Source organism: Arvicanthis niloticus, chromosome 1 (assembly GCF_011762505.2).
Source record: "Arvicanthis niloticus isolate mArvNil1 chromosome 1, mArvNil1.pat.X, whole genome shotgun sequence".
Classification (NCBI taxonomy): domain Eukaryota; kingdom Metazoa; phylum Chordata; class Mammalia; order Rodentia; family Muridae; genus Arvicanthis; species Arvicanthis niloticus.
The window spans coordinates 155,055,183-155,075,344 of NC_047658.1; the positions used below are offsets into that span (position 1 = coordinate 155,055,183).

The window sequence follows — 20,162 nt, forward strand, 5'->3', positions numbered from 1 at the left end:
GGTACAGTTGTAGAGCTAAGCTTTCTGAGGTTCAAATTTGTCTTGTCTTTGACAAGTCACTTGACACCATATATGTTTTGTAATGCTACGATGAAGAATAGCTAGATAATTTATAAAATAGCTAAGGAACTTTTGGAGTGTGGTTGATGCTCTCAACAAACTCTAGTTGACTCATTATCATTATGTATCCACAGTCTTCCTGGAGATAGCTGTGTCAATCATTTCGGTTACTACAATAAAATACAATATCTGGATAGCTCATTGAAAAAAATAGAGATTTGTTTTTCCCTGGTCTGGGGACTAGCAAGTTTAAGCTTGAGGCTAATTCATTGTCAAAAGGAGCTTCATCTCTTGGTTTCAAAATGTAGCCTTCAACACTGTGTCCTCTTCAGGCAAAGGAGAACAGAAAGGAAGGAGGTTTCATATAACCCTAAGGTATTTGTACCTCTATGAGGGAGGATTCTTTGTGGCTTATTCTTTCCTGAAAGACACTATCTCTTAATTTTGTTGCATTTACAAATCATGTGTTAATATGAAATCTTGGAGAGAATTTAAACATTTAGTCAATAGTAGTCTGTCACTGTATTCCCTTTCCAATTCATAGTTTTTTGTCATATATAAAATGCCCTCTTCCTATTTCAGTGATCTCAAAGTCTTAACTTACAATCAAGCTCAATGTTCAAAGCCGAAGTATCATTTAAATATCATCTAAATCATGCATGGATGAAACTTAAGCTTTGACTGACCCTCAGACAAATTGTTCTCTAGCTCTGCATTCTTATGTGATTATAATAGAGTGGTGGGCTTGATAGAGGTTAGGTATTTCCATGCAAAACCACCAAAGCAAGTAATAGGAAAAAAGTATCAGATTCCAAGCAGGTCCCAAATCCATCAAATCTAACTACTTTAATTCTGAATATTGAAAATAATCTTTGTCCTGTCTTCTAGAAAGATTGAGGCTTTCTAGAAGGCTTTCTAGCTGTTGAGTCTCTATAGCTTTTCTGGGTGTAGCCTATACAGCAACAGTCATGGATTGGAATGGGGTACCTGTAGCTCTTCTCGGCTCTAGTTCCATAATTGGTGGTACACTTCTGGAGTCTTGGGAAGAATTTCTACCCCATGGATTCTCTGGAGTTTCTCCAGTGGAAGCCTCTGTTTTCTGGCCAAACTCTTGGCACCCCCATCCTAGTGAAGACTCAGCTGAAGATCCATGCCTGCAGCAATCTCTTCCTGGTCCCTAGGACTTTTCATTCTTGAAAACTTAGTGGAGGCAGTCATGCTTCTATAGTTCTTGAACCCTGAGCATATAGAGTTAGTACCACAGGAATGACATTGAGGTTCATTCCTTACACTTTCTAGAGACATGGCCAGGGTCATTCAGAAGGCCCAACAAGGGGATCCAGAAAGATCTACCATATAATCTGGGCAAGAGAGGCTTAGGTTATGCTGGATAGCAAGCCCCAAGCCCTTTAAAGCATTCTGTCCTCAAAACCATGATTTTTCTGGGCCTATCATGGGAGTAGTAGTTTTGGAAGTCTTCCAAATGCCCCAGGGACCAATCTTCCATCCGCTTAATGAAGGCCATCTGCCTTCCTTCTGCTCCTCCTCATCTCCTTATAAAAAGTTTCCTTGACCACACCTTTGGCCTTCTTGCCCAAGCACATCTTTTAACTGTTTACATGACCACAATCAGAATTTTCTAAATCTCTAAGTTTGACTTCCCTGTGGAACACAAATTCTATTCAAAATTAATTCTCTCATCTTACAAGCTGTCTAGAATTCATGTAACAGCCGTACCCTCGCTGAGATATTTCTCCCACCAAATATTCTAACTCTGTACACTGAAATTCTTCTGTCCATGCTTATTAGAGCATACTGCCATTTCAGTTATGTTCTTTGAAGGTTGACTGTCCTTCAGTATCTAACACATTACTCCTGATTTTCATTTGAAATCTCATTGGCATCACGTTTCCTGTCCTCATTTCCACCAGCAGGCTGATCACCACTGCTTAAGCCATTCTAAGAAGACCAAAGATTTCCCTGAAGCCCGCGTCACCTTAAAGCTCCATTCGTTGCAATATGTGCTTTTTCTAGCATTTATTTCAGTTTCTAAAGCCCTTTCCATGCATTTTTTTGTATATTTTAGCCACATCTCATTTCTAGTAGCAATTTATGTACCATTCTGCTGTTGAGATAACATATCTTCAACTGAGTGACTTATAAACATCAAAACTACAACTTTCATTGTGACAAACAGGCTGGCAAATCTAGTATCAAGGCAGAGGTATGCCCATTGTCTGTAAGGCCACTTTCTCTGCCTGTTATTTTGTGTCTTGCTCACATGGCAGGAGGGATAGATGTGTGAGAGAGGCTAAAGTTAGCTACCCGTAATCATTTTATAAGCCTCTGATGCTCTTCATTAAGTAAAGTGTTCACATTTAATCACCTTGTAAACTACCCTACATCTTACTATTATCACACTGGGAATTAAACTTCCACATACATTTTAGAAGAAATGCAAAGATTAAAACTGTGGCACTTATATTGTCTGGGAAGGAAGGAAGCCTCAACAATATCATAAGACATAAGGAACACTTACAGGAATATGTACCCCACAAGAGTAACTGTTGGGTGCCCTGTGAAAAAGGAAGAGGTAAAGTTTGGAAGCTGATTGACACACAGTAAACAGATGACATCTAAGACCTTGTCCTGGACCTTTGAGGCTTTCACTTAGGTTTAGGCATTGAGTTTTGGAAAATACAAAGAGGTACATAGATAAAGAGGGGAGAAGGCATCCTAATATCTGTGGGAGATTCTGTGGTAGAATAAATACTTGGGGAAATACTTGGACTATATGGTCTTTCTATAGCTCTCTAATATTTTAGAGCATTCTGTGGCCCATAAGGATCATAATCTGTATTCATTACCGAAGCATGAGCGTTCTAAGTTGTGTGTGAGTTTGTATGTGAGACATCTGTGCCAAAGGGCAGATTTAGTGAGATTCTATAGAGAACTAGATTTTAAGCACAGCATATATTTAGGATGCTTAAATGTTATCTCATATGGAGGACCCTCTTTGGGGTTGATAAAATGCCTAAGGACAAAATAGAAGTGAAAACTGGACAATGGTGTGAATGAATTAAATGCTACTGAATTGGGCATTTAAAAAGTTTAATTATAGGAATTTCATATCAATTGAAACTTATCACCTCAATGAATGATATCAGTCATGGAGTTCAGGTGAGGAACATAGAGGTATATGCAGATTGCTGTTAAAGATCTAGTTTTCTGGTGTTCAAAGTCTGGTCCCCAGATAGCAACAGCACCAAGAAACTTATTAGAAAAGATCATTCATTGACTCCAACCAAATTCAATATAAGACATGGGACTCAGCAGTCTGAGATTTAATAAGCTATCCAGGTAATACTGAAGCATGCTAAAACTCAAAATTACTAATCTAGTTTTTTGACTGGCACGTATGTTTATATGTTTTAATTTTATGATTAAATAGAATTAAATCAAACAAATAAATGCATAGGGTCATGTAAGGTCTAAGATTGTCTGTGTACCTATGCCCAAGAGTTACGTCTTAATCTAAGTCTATGAACCTAATGATTATCATACAAAGTAGGAATTCTCCATGAACCATCAATCTCAATGTGTCAACACCCACTCTTAGCCAATACAAGTACTTTAGAAAAATAAAAATAAAAATAAAAGTTCTATAATTAAAAAAATGTACCTGAATCTCATTAGAAAAATAGAGACCTGCAGTAACCCTAAAGATGAAGGAGAAAACTAATCTCTCATCTTCATTTACAGCCTTAACTTCTGCACCAGACTTTTCCCTAGACTCTGCCTTATGCTTAGTTTAACAACCCCTCTACCTGGTAGCTTTAGTACCTCCTTTGGAGTCTTTTCATACGTGAAGGAAAAGAAAGATAACCGTAGGGGTGGCCATCCATCAGAATGAGGGATGGTGGGTGTCTTTCAACAGAGACGTTACACCTCACGGTCCCCAGCAGTTGCTGAGTATGGCTGCTAGCTTTGGTCAGGAATGAGGGTCCTGGCTGGTCTCCAGCATGTGCTTGGCGAGCAGGAAGCATGTGCCTGGAGTAATTGCCTCTGCAGCAGCCTGGTTGCTATTGTCCTCCTGCTATTTTCTCTGAACAGGCCATGTTATCTTCTTCTGTGAATATTAATTTCCCCTGAGTTAGGATAATTGGACCAAGAGCAGCCGTCCGTAGAGCTGTGCCATATTGGCAGGACTTTTCCACAAACCCAGGCGTGTGGACCAGTTTTTGGAGTGATACCATGTCATCTAATGAAGGATCCACCCTTTGCCAAGTGAGGTGGCTGAGCTTATTCCTGTCCTCCTAGCTCTGAACAAATAGAAGTTTATAAATTTCATGTCAAGACTTTTCTTCTTAATTTCGCTGCCTTTAATCAGCTTGCACATGGGAAGGAACAAAAAGCACCTGTTCAATGCATGGATTTACGAATATGAATGGAAAAGTGTGACCATTAGAAACGAAATAAAATTTCTCTGTAGTGATGGTTTGAGCCATGCTAATCATTTAGACCAAACAATGCTTATGATCATAGTGTTATGGGTGCAATGCATTAATAAATTGTTAAAAACTAACAGATACTGTACAAATAGATCATGATGGAAACTGATGCTGATAGCTTCTTAGGTTTCAGTGGAAAATGCACATTAGGTATGTTGCATCTGTGAAGCAGAGTGACAGCATACAAAATCACCCTATGTTTTTTTCACTTAGAAATTTAGGGACACAGGGATTATCATTGTAATTGTGTATTTACCATATCAGCACCGTGACATAGAAACACTCAAGAATTCCATGGGATTGGGGACTCAAAACTAAGATTAGAGAGACCTGGAAAGGTAATTTTGAGTCTATTGAGGTTACTTTAGGACAGAGAGTATTTTCTAACTTGTGTCCCCATCTGATCTCTTGTTGTTTCTCCCATGATCCAGGTAACAATAGGTGGAAGAGCCAGCTACTACGTGTCCTATCGAAGAGAAGCCTTCGCCCAGATAAAGCTGCCCAAGTACTCCTTGCCAAAGGTATTGTACACAGTGCCTGCTATCCTGAGCCTTGCTAGACAAATCCAGGGATGGAGAGGCTGCCTGCCATTGAGATTTACTCTGGGGCACCCCTAAAGGATTTTGATCACTGTTGGTGGTGCTGCATGTAAGCACTGTATTTCTTTCTCAGCAGCACCACAGGCATGAGTTTGATTTTGTATAACTCAAGCATGTGGTAGGATCCTGTGCTGTTTGATAAAAGTGAGAGAGAAAGGAAGACTGGCTTTGAAACCAGTCTCCTCAGAGGGGACTCGTTTCAAAAGCAGTGCTGTTGACAAACAGGAGACAAGTTTGTCCAGCAGGAGCAAAGCTGCTACGTGTACAGCTAAAAGTACACAGGTAAGTCTGGGGGTTTTCTTGCTTCTCTTTGCATTTTAAGGGTGAATATAAACACATGCAACCTGTTTGTGTTCCACTCTCTCACTGAGTAAATAAACAGCCTAACTCACTAGAACAAGAATATCAGGTGGTAACATTTCAACTCCTCCACTGGAAGATTATAAAGCATTTTTTTTTGTGGGTACCATTTTACACGAACACTGGCTTCTAGGTGAAGATGGATCTTGTTAATTCATTGTGAACAAGACCAGGATGTGATGGTATCCCTTCATGGGGCTGCAGGAGGCCATCCTGGGGCATGTACTTGCCATGTCATATGATAGGAAGTCATAGGCCTCTTAGATGAGGCTCAGAAACAGTGTGTAAGGCTACCTGAAAACAGAGTGGGTTGATTATGGGATAAGCAGGTAAGTCCCTTTACACCCCTTGCTGTTTTATTTTCACTTACTCATGTATGGGCATGCTCATTCTATCACACATTCATTCATTCTTTATTAATTTATTCAACTTTTCATTAATTTAAGTTGGCAATCTATGTTAAACATTGAACTGTTTAAAAGTCATTTAATGATGAAGAGTTCAAATTATAAAACTCAGTCTCTCTCCTCTTTTTACTCTTTGCCAAAATTATTAATTTTTAATGGTTTTAATTGAAATGGAATTCCACCATTCCCCCTGGAATAGAATTTCATCATCTTACCTCCATTTTTTTCCCTCCTGCCCCTACCAGATACCCCCTTGACCCCTCTGTATCCTGACTCACAAGTTGATACTCTCATTGCCTTTGGTTATATTTGTTATAACCAAAGATATATTTGTATTTGTGTATATGAGTGCAAATATACAAATATAATCCACTGTGCCAAAATTTATAAACACACACACACACACACACACACACACACACACACACACACACACCACACACACGGTTTGTAAGGTTGGCAACTCTGTATTAGTCAAGTAGTAAAGCAGTTCATTCCTGGAAGGGGCTATTTCTCTTCCTTCCACCAGTCAAATAGGACACAGTCTAGCTTCTATGATTTGATTCAAGGAAAAAGTAAGTTAATAGAGGAAGGTGAGGAGTTGGTTTAGAAGACTTTCATTAGAATCTTCTCTGTGGTCCTTGACTTCAAAGTACAGAACATGCCAATGTGCCACACTTTGGGGCACTGAGTTCTGAGTCACACATAGGGCTTGCCAAATGACTTGCTCATGTTCAGAAGTGGTATTAAGATGAATGGTGCCATTTGGTTCAGCAGTAGATATGGCATTGGATGGATATGACTGGGTGTGGCATTAATGGGTTAAAATTGTGTTGTAGCTTCACTAGAATTATGTATTCACGCATTAACTTAATTTCTTGAACTCTGCACACTTTATAAAAATCAAAGTATTTGAAAGCAATCGAAATCAAATAAGTATAAATTTAATAACACATTTAAAAAGCACTTGCTAAAAAATACATTGAACTATAGCTACACTAGTAAATATGGTAAGAAATATTCCTTACCTGCTAACATCAAATAAATATAAATTTAATAAGACTCTCTAAGACATTTTAAAAATTGAACTAGTCATAGATTGAATAGTGAATACAATGCAAATATTTTCTGCCGGCTAAGGCTTGTAGTCTGCTAGACAAGCACCATTAGATAAGCCAGTGTAAGTACAGGGAGGATTCTAGAAGCCTAAGGAACATTTTTAGACAAAAGGTGCATCTAATTGAATGTGGATAGTGAGGGCAATTTCCCAGAGAAAGTTGTGTTTAAGATAATATAAGAAAAACTGTAAAATATGACCTGTAAACAAAGGTAGATCAGAAGTACAAGGGTGGTAGATAATATAACATTATCTTATTATCTCAGAGGAGTTGGTACCATGCTACTTGCAGATGCCAAAATTCATAGATGACAAAAATCTCTTGTATAGCTAGCATGGCATAGCCTTATCATAACCTATGCACATGCTTTCTGAATACTTAAAATCATCTTTGAATCTCATGCCCATATGTTTAGGGGAATCACAAAAATAAGTAGCATGCCGTGTTTGTTAAGCAAAGGTATATAATTAACTGCACATTGGTCTCTGGAGAACAGAGATTGGGAGGACCAACTGCACTTGCAAAGGCCTTGTTTTAAGTGAACATGGCTCCTTTAACAGAGTTAAAATATACCCTGTGAAGTTTGGTTGCAGAGTTTGGCAGGACAGCTGATTAGAAGCTCAGATCCCATATTAAATAGCCCTGGGGGAACATAGAGACTGGTTTCTGATTTCACTCTGGCTTCTCTATGAGTAGATTTTGTTGGTAAATTGCTCAGGATGTTGACTGCAGGATGTACCCATTAAGTAGTCTAAAGACTGCCAGGAAACCAGTATGAGAGGATGAGAAAGGGAAAAATTTAGCCATGGTCTTCCTAATGGAGGATGCTATGGTCCCCCAACCTCCAGGCCTGAGCCTGAAAGTCTCTCAACCTTTACCTAAAATGTGTGTTTCAGGAATCTTCCAAACCATCTCTACACTGGAAGGACATTGCAAACATGTTTACCTCTGTATTTATGAAATTTTTAACCTTCTCAAGAAAGCAACAGTTCAGTCCCTTAGGCATGTGGCTGCAGGTGGGGTACAAATGAGGCCCTGAATTGATTTCCACACAGAGCAGTCCATTAAAGATTAGCAACCCCATGGTGACTTATTGTGGAGGTGTATCCAGCCAGGCATGCAGCCCCTTCATAGAAGTGCATCCAGATAGACTTCTCATTAATACAAGAATGCTGTGAAGGTAGCTGGACGGTGATCAATCATTTTATTAGCCGATGTTTGCCCAGATTTTCATAATCAGGGCTAAGGAGCTAGGGGCAGAGAGAATGAAGGCAGATTAGTTCTTTCTATTGTTTAAGAGGGTGAGATGACTTGTTCCATGCAGTGCTGTAGCTGCTGTTAGGTGTGTTGGGTAAAAACAAAATGATGGAAAACTTCCCTGTTATCAGTGCATGTCATGCTTCTGTTTGCAGCCTATCTCTTCAGAACATGCAGACCTTGACTTTCAAGTATTCTGCAGAAGGTGAGACGAATGACATTAATAAGGAGCAGGTTTGTGAGAATGAGGAGCAGCTTGTCTAGGCTTCTGTACTTCCCTTGTTGAGCAGTGGGTTGGGGTTCTCATGTCGTAGGCGTGGCACTTATGCACCAATCAGAAAGAATGGTGGAAGAGAATAAGCAATACATGCCCCTTCAAGCTCAACCACTTACCCAGAAGCCTGGGTCTGCTCAAAGCAAAATGGCATAGCAACACTGAAACCTTGTGAGGAGTCAATGAACGGCTCATATGGGATGTCCAGTGTAATGTGCTTAGTAAATCTAAGGAGCAACTGTCACTTAGGTGGAGATAGTACCAATGTTCTCAACCTGCCTGCTATGCAGATTAAGCTGACAGTAGAATTGTGTCTTCGATAGCATTAGCTTCCATATTGTTTAAAGCTGTCACTGTACCACCTGCAGCCTGACATAGACTTTTAATTCTAATCTAAATTAGATTCTAATTTTTTTCCTTAAGTTGTCATTCTAAAAGTAATTTCTACAAGAGAAAAATTTTGTTTGCTTTTTTTTTTTCCCCAAAAGTATTTGGGTTTTAGTGATACCCCTGAAAATTTGCTTGAGCCCCATGATTCTGGAAAACAGCCAAAGTTAAGTTTTGTGTTTGGGGAGGGACTTATCCCCCAAAGAACTGCTTTCCAAGAGACTTGCTAAGACTAAGATGTCTGATCTGTTTTTCTGTCACTAGGCCATATTTACATTTCTTTTTCTCCTAAGGGATTAGCTGAACTGTTGTCCTACAACAAATGTGGACAAAACACCTGATAATTTGTCTTGACCAAACTTAAATCTGGCTTTTCTATTGGCCTCTCTTCTTAAACTTTGCCCATTCTCAAGCTTGTACAGGCAACTGAGGACTTGGGCAAACAGTGCAATGAGGGGCAGTCATCTGCCTGACCAGAAAGCATTTCTGAGCATCATTTGGCTTCAAAGAAAATTTCTCCTTCAGTTGTTTGGTCATGTCATCTCCATGTCCTGTTACACACTCAGACCCTTTTTATACTTCTTTATAAAAGCAAATCTTTAAGTTCGGGAGAAGCTTTTGTAGATAAAGTACTTGACATGCGAGTGTGAGTGTGACATCCGATCCTTTGCATCTTTTGGAGAGTCAGAGTCAGGGGATCCCCTTAAGCAAGCTGGTCGAACTATACTATGTATTCAGGGTTTAGCAGAACACCCTGCCTCAATAAACAAGTATAGAGTGATGGAGGAAGGAGATCTCTGAAGTCAAATTCTTTTTTTAACACATAAGCTTCTACGTACATGTGAACACACATACACATGCAACAAAAACTAACTGAAATATATAGGAATAAAAAAGAACAAATAAAAAGAAATCTAAAAGTAATTCTCTGCAAGGCATGATGGTACATGTGTATTATTCAAACACTTAGGAAGTAGAACCAGGAGGATCTGTAGCTCCAGGCCAGCCTGGGCCATGCACTGGGTTTGAATCCAGCCTGAGATACATTAAACCCTTTTGTAAAATGAAACAAAACAAAAGCAATTTCTTCTGAAGTACTTGCAGAGATCATATCAGAGTTTGCAATACCTTTTCCTTATCTGCATCAGAGTATGCAGTAATTTGCCAATAGGATGTAGTTAGACCCATTGCGAATAATAAGACAGGGGGAAGCTATTTCTTTAACATTATTATAGAAACAGTGACAAGGATATTCACTTTTGCTTCCTTACTTAGGACTTGTAGGTCGCAACCACTGTTCTTAAGGATTAATGTGTAATCCTAATCAGTTTGCACATTCCCATTCTGTCTTTCATGCACTGCTCGCTGCCCTCTATCCTCTGATCCATGGACTCCATGTGACCTTGAGACTCCTGCAGCCATTATCACAAATGACCACCTACTTGCCACACCTACTCTTTACATCTGGCTCTCTGGAATAGTTGGTGTCATGCCCCTCCCCCAAGCCCATACTAACATTCTTCCCCTTTCTGTATGCCTTTCTTCTATCTCTTAGTAGTGACGAGTCTTAAATTCTTCTTTCACTCTGTGTGTTCTCTGAGTGATTTCACCCATTTTTTTTGTTTGTATTGGTGATGACTGCATAAACAGCCACAACCCACCTCTCACCACTGCCAAGCCCTTTACTGAACTGCCTACTCAGAGTGTATTCTCTCACACGCCTTGGTTAAGAAGCTCACATGTGAGGTCATATCTGCTCTGTATTCCTTGTGCTTTGTCATCTTCTTTACTTACTTTTATACCCTATTATTTACTCTGTAAACTTTTGTTCTGTGGGTTTACTACAGGAAAAATTTTGCAAAGTACTAGAGGTAAAGTAATAAAAAGAAAGCTTTTGGCTCCCTGGGAGGTTAGTGTTCAATGAGAGAGAAAGGCAATAAACAAATAATTATGTGTGATTATCACTAATCATAAATGCAATGCATGATATCTAAAAATAAAGAGGGCAGTTTTTTAAGTCAGACACTGTTGAGGTGTTCTCCCCAGTAGATTTCCTAATATCCCACCAATCCATTTTACAGAGACAGCACTAAGAACTTACTTCCTTAGTTCAGGTCTTCACATGCTTTATACTTCCTGCCAAATAAAGATTAGAGGTGGTGCACAAAATCCTTTGTGGTGTAGCCTCTCTATTCTTACCTCTTACCTGGCGAGGTGTGCAGAGCCCTTAACCTGTGTTCCAAAGAGATCCACACTTTCTCACTCGACTGCTTTAGGGTAGCACCCAGTTAGGGTTGAGAAGATCCACAGAGGTGCTGTCTTCCCTCAAGACATCTGCTTAGGGACATCCTCTTTGGCATAGCTTTATTAATCTTTTATTCTTCTTCCTACCTTCAGTGTGATTCCCCAGAAGGTGGAAAATGCTTAATCATTTAGGTGTTTCATGTAAACTTTTAAGATGCCCAGGATAATAGAAAACAAACCAACAAAAATAAATGAAGAACAAAAAGGAACAGGGAAGATGTTTTTTCATTAATGTTTACTTCAAAAGACCCTGATTTTTGTTTTGCTATGTTTTCAAAAGTACAGTTTTTCAAATCGCTGTTGAAATTGTAGGAGGTATTATTGATCAATGCTTTGCAAATAACATATGTGCTTATTCTGAGGTTTTTCAAGTTGTTGCAGTGCTAGCGTGGTTCCCTTTCAATGGACTCTTACTACGTTTCCCTTTCTCTGTGTTCTCCTTTTATCACCAGCACTTTTCCCACATGTGATCAGCAAGCAAGAAAGTAATACTTGCTTTGCAGTTCAATTGAGGTAGCTCTATTAAAGAAAACATTCATGATAGTCCAGAACACCATTGGGCTGATTTTTAACTGAATCTATATTTTTTATAACATTTTAATATTATGGTTATTATTTGTTGATTTCTGTCTAACATGACATATTTAGAAACAGCTAATATGCAAGCATGAGCTACCTGTGACCCACAGCTATTTGCACCCTAAGGTAGCTATGATATGGCTGAAAGCAATTTAAGACTTTGCGAACTTACTTAAGATATTATTACAATTGTGATTCAATTGTGGGGATTTTTAATGAGAACTTTGTAAGTGACAATGTCATGTTGTTATAGTGGAAAGTTGTACAAGGTTGGAAAAACATTTCAAAGTAATTCTGCAGGATCATCTAGAAGACTGGTTCAGGTGGGAAACTATAGGGCTCTCTAGCCTAGCTATTTAGGAGACAGAAGTCAGAAGATGCTTTGAGTTCAGGAACCCAAGGCTAGCTTGGACATCTTAGTTGCTGTCTCTATTGCTGTGATAACACCCTGATAGAAGTAACTTAATGGAAAAGGGGGTCATTTTGGTTTTGGTTCATAATTTGATTACAGTTCCTTGTGGTGGGGAAGTCACAGCAGGAGAATGAAGCAGCTGGTCACATTGAACATAGAGTCAAGAAGCAGAGAGTAGTAATTGCTTGTGTTCAGCTTACTTTTGCCTTCCTATACAACCCAAGATTCCAGCCCAGGGAATGATGCCACACACTGTGACCGAATCTTCTAATATTAACATAATCAACATAATTTATACTGGCATGTGCAGAGGTCTGTCTCCCATGTAATTATAGCTTTATAGTTGACTATTGGTATTAACCATTGTACTCTGTAGCATAGCAAAAGCCTTATCTCTTCAATGAGAAAATAATGATGAATTTGATGAGGATCTGTAAGTCATTTTGATCACACTGAAGTTTTATCCTTAGCAATATGGCGCCCAAAGAGTTAGTTTCTTGATTAAATCTCAGTAATGTCATCTGTCATTTGAATGATTGACTAATGAAGTATGTCTTGGGAAAGCAATATAGAATCTTATACATGAGAGATCTTCTGGCTTTTTATGCTAAAGGCCGAGGACTTGCTCACTAGCTGGCACAGCCCAGGATAGCATTTTCCTAATATATGCTCACAGCAAAGCTGGTTGCCTCTAACCCTGGCCATTCCATGGTATTCTACGTTTTTTTCTCCCTACTTACTTTACATTAGTTTAGTCTAAAATAACTTGGCTCATTCATTTTTATGACCAAAACATCTGGGAAAACCCAAGCACTTCTATTGCATTTTTATCAGGGTAAGTGAATTTAATTCGGGTTTCCTGCAGCTGCTCTTTCCCCTCCTACTGGGTTCTTGGGCTTTCATTCCATATGTACTCAACAGGATCTCATCCCATGGTTTGTAGGAGTAAGACGTCTTTCTATTTTAAAGCAGTTCAGCAGTAACCTGTAATTCTACAAGATATATAAGCACCAATGTGTAAGTTAAGCCTGAGTCAAGGTGACCTAGGGACTATTGACAAATGACCTCTAATTAGAACTGTAGAATTCGTTTGCCTACTTTTTTAACCTTCCAGTTTTCAAGATCATATGGCTTCTTCCTCAGTAGAATGAGGGAGGTACTGGCTACGGTGCTGACATTGAAGACACTGTTGCTCTTTTTACTTGAAATGGATTCTGGGAAAGGTAGCACCTGGCTGATTAGTAATTTGCTATCAGCTCTGGATACTGATGCTGCTGCTACCAGTGCCAGATAAAAGTGTGGCTTTTCATCTGTGACTTATTACGTGGCATGCACACTGTATTTATGCATTTTAATGCCATCACTTTAAACAGATGTTTAACCATGGCCAACATGTCTTCCTGAAAAATGCATATTCCTTTGGTATGGACTTGAATGTGTCATTCTTATGCAGTGATTAGAGTGCATGTGGTATGGTTTTTGTAAACTAGCTTTGAATTGTGAACCCTTCAATTGGATTTTTAGGAATAATACCGACCAGGATTAGAAACTAAAATGAATGCAAGGACCGTGAATGTAATGCTAGCTTATAAGGAGCAGATCATAAGAATATAGATTTATCCAGGGCGGAGATCCTAAGGGTGCCACATCCACCTAGCAGCCTAGAGATTCGGGTTTTTATACAGGCCAAACTGACATTTGCAATCAGTCTTTACTGTACTGGTTGCTAGTGTAAAATCATTGATAACTTGCCCTAATGTGAGTGTTTGTGCATAGTCTTACTGTAACTTGTTATGCCATGCCTGGTTGATAGCTCTTGGAGACCTGCTCTCTTCTGAAGGGAAACAGAGGAGGAGTGGATCTGGGATGTGGGAGATAGCAGGGGAACTGGGAGGAGTAGTAAGAGCGGAACTTGAGGTTGGGATATAATATATGAGAGAAGCATAAATAAAACAACAAAAAAGAAAAAAAATCACCCATCTAAAAATCACTTATTCAAATGAAGCTCACCGTTATGTCAGCTATACCCTCAGATAGTCACAGTCTGGTTCTATCATTTACTATCTGTGCAATTGGGAGCAGTTTGATGGACTGCTATGTGCCTTAGTTTGCTCCAAAAAATGGTAATAATCATCCCATCTCTATCACTGGATTATTTGACTTTTATTTAAAAAAATATAGAACGACAGAATAGTGCCCAAGTACTAGCTGCTTTGATTTTCACTTCTTGGGGAGAAAATTGAAGTTCCTGGAGCTGATACATTTGTCAGCCACTTGTCTCACCGCAGCAGTGCTTATAGTAAGACCCAGGGCACCAAGTTCCATGTTGAGTGTGATTACTGGCCAAGCATAATTTTTTAAATCTTATTTGCAGCAGGCTCTCTGTTAGCTTCACTTACATAACACACAGAACTCCTGGACTCACAATTAGTTGACTCATGCCTGTGCGTTACGTGAGGTTGGAGGTCTATGGCCGGACCTACTTGCCTCCTTGCCACCCACTTGATACTGATGATTCTTAAAGAAAGCACTGCAAGATTTAAAACCATAGGTGAAGATCAAAAGATGGGATGGGGCCTGCTGCTCCACATGTCTGAGTGTCCTTCTAGATGGCTAGATGCCTCTGTTAGCACTAACACTAAATTTCAGACATAAACATAAAAAATGAGCAGGGCCGAATCCCTTGGAACCATGGGAAATGATACCCACTAAAGCCCCTTACAGCCATCTTGCTGTCACTTAGCAAGGAACGGAACTCATGATGCTCGGGATTTATAGCCGGGGTCCAACACAGAACTGCTTAACACCGCCTATAACTCAAGATTTTCCTCAACCATTTCACAAGTCACGAGAATTACCTGAGGTCCCAGTGGGGAGAGAGGTATGGCGTTCCACCTTCTCACAGGCCATCTGTCTCATTATAGGACATGCACATCATCAGTACAGATGAGAACCAAGTGTTTGCAGCCGTCCAAGAGTGGAACCAGAACGACACCTACAACCTCTACATCTCAGACACACGTGGGATCTACTTTACCCTGGCTATGGAGAACATTAAGAGCAGCCGAGGTCTACTGGGAAACATCATTATTGAATTATATGAGGTATGTAGCCAAAATTATCCCTCCCTGGATTGACCTTTCCTTTCTGATGTGTTTTGACTTTATAAGCACAAGTACTATAATCCTGGGTTTGACCCCAGCTGTTTCACTTGGCAATTGAATTTTGAGGCAAGGGATGTAACCTCTTTGTATCCCAGTGCTAGAGAAATAAAGGTACAAGTGCTTGTCTGGTAACATTACTGTGAGCTGAGTGGTATGGTGTACGTAAGGGATCCACTGTCTCAGTAAGATCAGTGTTTGCACATGTACAAGCATGCCAGAACTCAAGGCACACGGCACACGTGATGTCTTAAGGAGGCTTTCAAAACTTTATACTTCTTGCTATGTACTTTTCTAAAAAAAAAAAAAAAAAAAAAAAAAAAAAAAAAAAAAAAAAAAAGAATGCTGTGTACATGCAGAAATTTATTTTTTAAATGATGCTTATAAACATAATTTAGAGGAAAAGAAGGAAAAGTTAAAAAAAAATTCTAAGAGAGGAAATGCCACAACATGGTATAATGAAAAACTTGCCTTGATATGAGACACATACATATATAATATAGCAGTTAAAAGGACACTTTCCCTAGGAATCCACATGAGTGCACACTGCAATCAGAGAAAAATTACAACCCCTTAGAGATGTGTTGCTTCCTTATGTCTTTAAAGTCAGTGTATGACCTTTGGCAGCACTAGAAAGAGAACTGGTGAAGTGATTGGATTATCCTAGGGATGTGACAGGCTGTATTTTGCACAGTGGGCCTTATTTGCTTTATGTGCCTCATGTGCCAAATGAAACAGTGGTTGGTGGTCAAACTCACATAGGTGTGACGAGTGAGCTCGGCTCTGGCTGGCTCTCACATTACCTGGATGAGCTTTGTGCTGATAGATTTGCCTCTTTTCAAAGTAAATGTGACTTTTGGAATAAAAGCAGAACAGAAGGTTCAGTACGTGGTCCTGTGGCCTCCTCTGGGTAGTGTTTGTCCAAGTTCTGGGATCTGTCACTCGTATCTGAGTTGTCTACTTATTCACCACCTAGTTACTGCAATGTCTCTACTCTCACACCCCAGTCCCAACTTCATATCTCAATTGTTTATTTCCTCTTTTAATATTCCACTGAATCCAGTTAGTGCTGCCCATTACTGCACAAGTATGGGATTATCTACTGGAGTATGGTTAACTTATCACATATTACATTCTTAAACTAAACTGAATCACCCTCTCCTCGTAGCCACCCTCTGTCAGCAGCAACCTAGCCAGGGCTGGGAGCTTATGTTACCTGACCTCAAGCATGCTGGGATACCCACTGTCTTTATCTTGTACAAGTCTAAAACAGTTCTCTCTAACAACAAAGACTTATTTGAGGAAATGTTCAGATTTCTTCCTAGATTTGTAAAGACTGACAGCAAAGTCTAAGGGGTAGAGGTAACTTTGATAACCTTACATTATTTACCTTTAACCTAATGAAGAGACAGAAATATAATGTTTTCATTATTAACAAAAATCTACAGGCTTGGGTATAGTTTGGAGAAGTATCCCCAAGTTTCAGAAGACTCTAATGATGACTGTTTATGCCCCTGTGCTCTCACCCAAATCGAAGAGTATAAACATTGCTGCAGATGACCTCATAGCAAAATATAGAAGCCCCATATGGGAACCGTGGCATCTGTCTCTAATCTCAACACTCAGAGAGCTGAGGCAAGAGTGTTGTGTGTTCAAGTGCAGGATAGGGTACATAGAGAAACCCAGATAGACAGACAGACAGACAGACAGACAGACAAAAATAAAAGGAAGAAGGAAGAAATCACTGTTTTTCATTGTTGTTCTTGACATGATGGGTAAGTTTACCATTGTGCTTTTCATTCAGGGAGCCTGCATCTCCTTGGTGATTTAGAACCTTGAGATGCTGATCTGTAGCAGGGTATGAATCAGTCTGAAGAATACACCCAGATCCATGTAGTTTTTTCTCACTACTGAAGTTGGTCTTGTATTTTCAATGTCACTGGGGAAAAGTGAATGGTGTCACTGGTTTTATTGAGAAGAATACCATACTGCTTAAGGCAATATCTCCAACGAAAGCTCGGTGAGCCTGCTTTACACTCGATTTTGCCACCGTTGATTATGATCATACTCTGCGTTCAAAGTTTTGACAAAACCCTCTGGGAGCTTGTACTGAGTCTGTTGGAGTTTGAATGAGTTAGAAAACAATTTACCTGTTTACCTGCACTAGACTAGACTCTAACTGAAGCAGAGAGAAATAAAATAAATGGAGGTCATAACCTTTTATCTGTTTATTTTTGAGATTATGTTTTAACTTATCAATTAGGAATAAGTAGTGACTCAAACATTTCTCCCTAGAAGTGTAATTATGAACAGCAATGAGGTACAAGAAGCATATATGAATTATTCAGCTGGATCCCAAACCAAGGGAGATCATGACCAGCTGTATATGCCCAGTTCTTTTTCTCAGAGTAGCATGATTTCTTATCATTCCCACTGACAACCTCGAAAGGAAGTACTAGAAAAGTGTAAGCCATCCCAAATATTAAGAATAGAATGAACCAAGGGATAGACAGACAGGTTAAATTTTTGATAAAGTGTGCCAACCATCCTAATTGTACAGAATAATTCTTGTCAGGAACATGGGTGAAAACTGGATAATTGATTAGATTTCAGATTCCAGAAGGCATTTAATAATAAGTGAATAAATTGGAGCCTGACATTATCTAGACCATGACCACATTGAAGATTTTTAATGGATGATGCTGTTTTGCACCTGGAGATACATTCTGTGGTTTGGAGATAAAGCTCAATTTAATTGGTCTCTAGGGGTCATTAGGATTTAACCTTCTTCACTGGAGATTCTTAGAAAAGATTCACATGGAAAGTGAATGAGAATGGGAACCATATGGACAGTCAGCAAAGAGAATATAATTCTTTTGGACTTCAAGTGCCCTTGAGTAATGCAGCTGGGAAAAGCAGTAAATTTCTTGTATAATTCAGCCAAATACATCTACTTTAAGCAAATGCATTTTGCCTGGTGATATAAGGTCTGGCGCATAATGACAATCTTCTGGACAGGTCTATGTAGTACTCCTAAGGTAGAGACCAGAGTCCACCTTGCTTTAGGGGTATCATTCTGCTAAGTTGTAGGACCACACAGGAGGAAGTTGAATTCTAACTTGAGACATTTGTAGTAACTTAAAGGTTACTTGGATTCGGCCCTGAACTGCTGGAGAAAGGGTTTAGAGAGCTTGAGTCCATCCAATAAGGGGAGATCCGTCTTCATAGAAGGTTGTGTGATGTTGTGGAGTAGTGGGGTATAGATAGTATGCTGCTGGTATAGATTGACACAAACTCAGTACAGAGGTGGGCATTCACAATGGGTTTGCGTTTTTTTCTCATGCTTGCATCACCAGCAAATACTTACACCTGTGTTCACCTAAGTTAATTTGTGACTTTATAAAGTAATAAGGCATCACAGTTACTTCCCTTCTCTGACAGAAGAAAGATTCTTTTAGGAAACTACAGATATTGGGTTGCTTGGGTCCATTTTAACCATCTAAAGCTGCTGGTGAAGTATCCCATCTTCCCCATGCGTCTCTTATGCTGCTTGACAATGAAGAGAAGACAATGAGAGAAATAACTGGAGGGATGTCCCTAATAAGCCTTAGCACCAAGGTTTCTCGGAAAAAGCAGTAGACCAACTTCACTGAACTCCCTCTAACCAGAAAAAGCTGATACAATTTTAAGAACTTTTCTAGTGCAGTAATTCCCAGGTATGTAAGTTCATTTGTTTATTTATTCTCTAACTCCAACTTCAAAGTAAAATTTATCCATTGACATAATTGTATAGAAGAGGAAACAGTGTTCAATGGTCAAGTGATTACTGGCCTCTTCTTTAAGGTGCCAATGGCATATTCCTTTTAAACAAGACTGGTGTTGACAGCAAACTAGTTGATTGTAGTACTTTGAGTGTCTTTACTTATATTCTGACATTTTTTCATACAGCACCTTCTTGTAGGTTCTATTTTCATATTCTTAAAATACTCCACAAATATCCATTCCAGAACCCACAGTTGAGCTAAGGATTCTTGTTATGATAAATATTCTTTGATGATTTCACCTAATATTAAATATTCAACTTATAACTCTCTGCAATAACATCATATTAGCAGCAAAGCCTTAGACCAACACTGCAAACTACAATAAACACATAACTTGGTGCCTGGCATTGTGGTTATGCTTTCAATCCCAGTGCTTGTGAATTCAAGGGAAGCCTGATCTATACAGAGAACACCAGGCTAGCCAGGGCTATATAGTGAAACCCCATAAGACACATATAGACTTCAAAATTATTTTAACAAAAGTTTTAAAAGTAAAAAATAAACAGATGAAGTCAATAATAGTAATACATTCAACCTTAGCAAAAATATACAAATTATTTGTGTTTCATACATGGAAAGAGAAAAATGCTCATGAATTATTTTATATTTTTTATACTGTATGAAACCTCCATATTATATTTTATATCCAACTTACCTCAAATCATGCAGTAAATTTTTACCTGAACTAGTTGATCTATAGTTATATTTCATAAAGTTTATTATAGGTAAAAGAGAGTCACATACCTATAAATAAACTTGTCCAGTAACCAAATTGAGTGTCAACTCAAATTAATGTTGATAAAAACTAAATAAAATAAAAGCAGTCTCTTACTTTCACTGGCTAACTTCATACCTACATAACATATGTGGCCAGTGGACCCTATGGTGAATTTCACAGACCTAAATCAC

General features: G+C 39.0%; 1 protein-coding gene across 1 annotated transcript in view; it reads left to right on the top strand.

Moving 5' to 3' along the window:
- The window catches only part of Sorcs3 (sortilin related VPS10 domain containing receptor 3), a 588,549-nt gene that overhangs the window by 464,684 nt on the left and 103,703 nt on the right, over positions 1-20,162 (top strand). The window contains exons 8-9 of the mRNA XM_076924035.1: positions 5,003-5,092; positions 15,193-15,372. Of these exons, the coding sequence (XP_076780150.1) occupies positions 5,003-5,092; positions 15,193-15,372 (270 nt within the window). The remainder of the gene's footprint in view (positions 1-5,002; positions 5,093-15,192; positions 15,373-20,162) is intronic.